The sequence below is a fragment of the Penaeus vannamei genome, chromosome 32 (genome assembly GCF_042767895.1).
Source record: "Penaeus vannamei isolate JL-2024 chromosome 32, ASM4276789v1, whole genome shotgun sequence".
Classification (NCBI taxonomy): domain Eukaryota; kingdom Metazoa; phylum Arthropoda; class Malacostraca; order Decapoda; family Penaeidae; genus Penaeus; species Penaeus vannamei.
Window position 1 is genome coordinate 15,580,671 of NC_091580.1, and position 2,948 is coordinate 15,583,618.

General features: G+C 31.8%; 1 protein-coding gene across 1 annotated transcript; it reads left to right on the forward strand.

Annotated features, from left to right (window-relative positions):
• Positions 1-2,056: 2,056 nt before the first annotated feature.
• On the forward strand, positions 2,057-2,743 carry LOC138867828 (uncharacterized). Its single transcript, XM_070144644.1, has 2 exons — positions 2,057-2,320; positions 2,402-2,743. Exons 1-2 carry the CDS (start codon positions 2,057-2,059, stop codon positions 2,741-2,743), a joined length of 606 nt encoding a protein of 201 aa, XP_070000745.1.
• Positions 2,744-2,948: the final 205 nt, after the last annotated feature.

The following is a 2,948-nucleotide window of genomic DNA, read 5'->3' on the forward strand; positions in this document are numbered from 1 at the left end:
AATGTATATTACACAAATAACATAAGTTTTGTGGATAAAAATATGCAAATAAAAGAATATAATGCAAATAAAGGAATATAATAAAATAATAATAAAGCTGTCCCTGAAACCATATAACTCTTTTAAATTATTAGAATAGAATCAAATAGATATTTGCTTCTTCTCTAACTCTACAAAATTTAAAAAAGGAAAAAATCTATCTTAAATATTGCTCTGTCTCAGTAACAAATAATCCAAAATCTTATATAACAGCTTCAGAAAGATTAAAGATTTTTTCAGAAAAATACTGAATCTCTCTACACAAAGATTACTCTTTCTTAAAGAAATGGTTGTAATGAACAACAAACAAAATAAAGGCATTTCTCAAAACCTTGATACAATCATAAATCTCTTTGCATGACTAAAAGAATAAAATAATATTGTCTTAATCTTCAAAACAAAAATATTAAGATTACACTTCCAAAATAAATACATTCCATCTAATATAACTGTAACATAACACTGACTTTTCAAGATGTACAAATGCCTTTATCACGAATTACTTTCATTTGTGTACTGTATCTCAGTAGATTAAGAGTACAATTGTTATGGTTTCTATTGCTGATGCAATGTCTTTTGCTGAGTTGACAAGCTGTTTTAAGTGATTTCCTATATTTATTTGTACCTGAAGCATATCAGGCAAAATAATAATAATTATAATAATAAATAAATAAATAAATAATCAACTACTTGTACGACCTTGCATGTCTGCTACCTCCTTCTGACTGAAGTTGAGACCTACAGAACCCATTACATTTTTCAGGCCTTGACCTGCGTTGTTCTTCAGACCATGACTTGCTCAGTTCTTGAAAGGTTACTATCTCTTGGACCATTGCACTGTATCAGCTAAATCCATCATGAGAGTTACTCTCTTCTGCGAAGAAAAGGGGTAATGTGTAGTCCATTGCTACAATGGGTACTGTAACTTCTTGCTTCTCCAAAGTGTTCTCATCCATTGTTACAATAACTGCAGAGTCCATTATGGGTTGAGATGCTATCCTAGATGGCCCAAGGGTTGATTCTTCAACATCTAAACAATAAATATCTATATTTAATTTTCATATGTACTTCTTGGGTCAAATATAAAACCAACATTAAGCTTATTATGATTAAAAATAAGAATAAAATACTTATCAATATGTATGTATCTATCTATCTATATATACAGTATATGTATGTAATGTTACAATTGCTTGTATTATTTAGACTGTGTTGCTTGATGTAATGAAAATAGGCAAATATTAATGGTAACATATTTATTTACCCCTCCCCCATTAATTTGAAACATGTTTACTTACCATCTTCTTCTGTCTCATTTTCATAGAACCTGGTAAGCCAGAAATAACAATAGGCTCAATCAAAGCTAACATAGATTCTTCAACTGCTGTGTAGTTTGTAAGAACTGCTGGGCCACCACCTGGGAAACAAGAAAAACAAATAATCATACATAAAGTTTGAACTTGTCATAAGTCTTTTATTTTATATTGTAGTGATAATTATGATTTTTTTCCGATGTTAATACCTTGCAAAGTGTTGTGACTTTGTGTCATCGTCAATATGGGTAGTGATTTTATTATCTGAATAAGTCTGCTAAAATTAATTTCTGTAGTCTTTACTACTTTATAGGATGAATTTGCTATTCATAGTTACTTCAAAAACATTTACATGGTGAAAATTCTTCATTTAATGAAGTTAATTCACGAAATACAATGAATCAGTAAGTACTGAACCCTAATAATCATACTAAATAAATAAGATCCTGTGTGTAATCTTGCTTTATTTACGATGAGTTCTGTTTATTCTTATATATAGAAAATAAGTCTCTCCTTTAGTCTGAGTTTGACCTTGTAACTTACACAAAGTTTTGAGTATCTGACCCCTGGTCTCTTATGCGGTCTTCCTAAAATTCATAAAACTCTGCGCACCACCATTTCTGTCATTGGAACTTTTAATTACATTGTTACAAAATTCTTAATTCAAAGAATTTAGTGACCTTTAATCACTCCGACCTTTCACAATGGCCAGTTTTGACATGAAGTCATTATTCACTAATGTTCCTCTCAGTGAAGCCACTGGCATGATTATAAACATAACTGCCTCCTCACTCTTCAACTCGTATGGCCTGAACAAGACATACAGGGAATTATTGGATATAACCGCTCACAATTCAGTGTTTACCTTCAATGGCTCTATTTACACGCAGGTAGACGGTGTAGCAACTGGATCACCACATAGCCCTTGTTATGCCAATACTTTCCTTTGCCACCATGAACAAGCACGGGTATAATATGGAAATGGGTACAAAAGTGATAGCTATTCAATATAGTGATGTCTATTTCTTTTGTCATGTTTGTTTTGGTAGCTCCCAGCTAATTTCAAACTTATCACCGCTACATGGATGATACTCTTTAACGATCCCTCTCACATTAATCCTTTCCTCTCATATTTGAATTCACAACACCCTAATATCAAATTCACATGTGAAACTGAACAAAATAATAAATCATATCTTGACTCCTCCATAACTTTTCGTAACAATTGCTTGATCACCAGCATCTACAGGAAACCTACATTAACTGGCCTTAGGGCTTCATTACCTCAGCTACATTCCTCACATTTACAAATTAAACAACCTTACAACACTTATCAGCCAAGGCTTATAACATTTGTTCAACTTGGGCTAGTTTTCATACCTATTTTATAAAGCCCGACACAAATTTCTATGTCAGAAATTCGACCCAAAACCTGTATTTACCAGTCAACAGACATTAAATATATAAAAGTTCTATATGTGGGCGGTCTTAGTTTTGATCTCAGAAATCATTAAACAAAATTCACAGGCAATGCTATCCTCAGATCAGTTTTCGGTTTGTTTTTTTACAATAATACTATTGATAATTTCTTAAAGA

Excerpts from the sequence above, each read along its gene's own strand:
- LOC138867828 (XM_070144644.1), top strand. The coding sequence starts at position 2,057 with ATGGCCAGTTTTGACATGAAGTCATTATTCACTAATGTTCCTCTCAGT. Across the intron at positions 2,321-2,401 it reads GCCACCATGAACAAGCACGG|CTCCCAGCTAATTTCAAACT; the intron begins GTATAATATGGA and ends TTGTTTTGGTAG.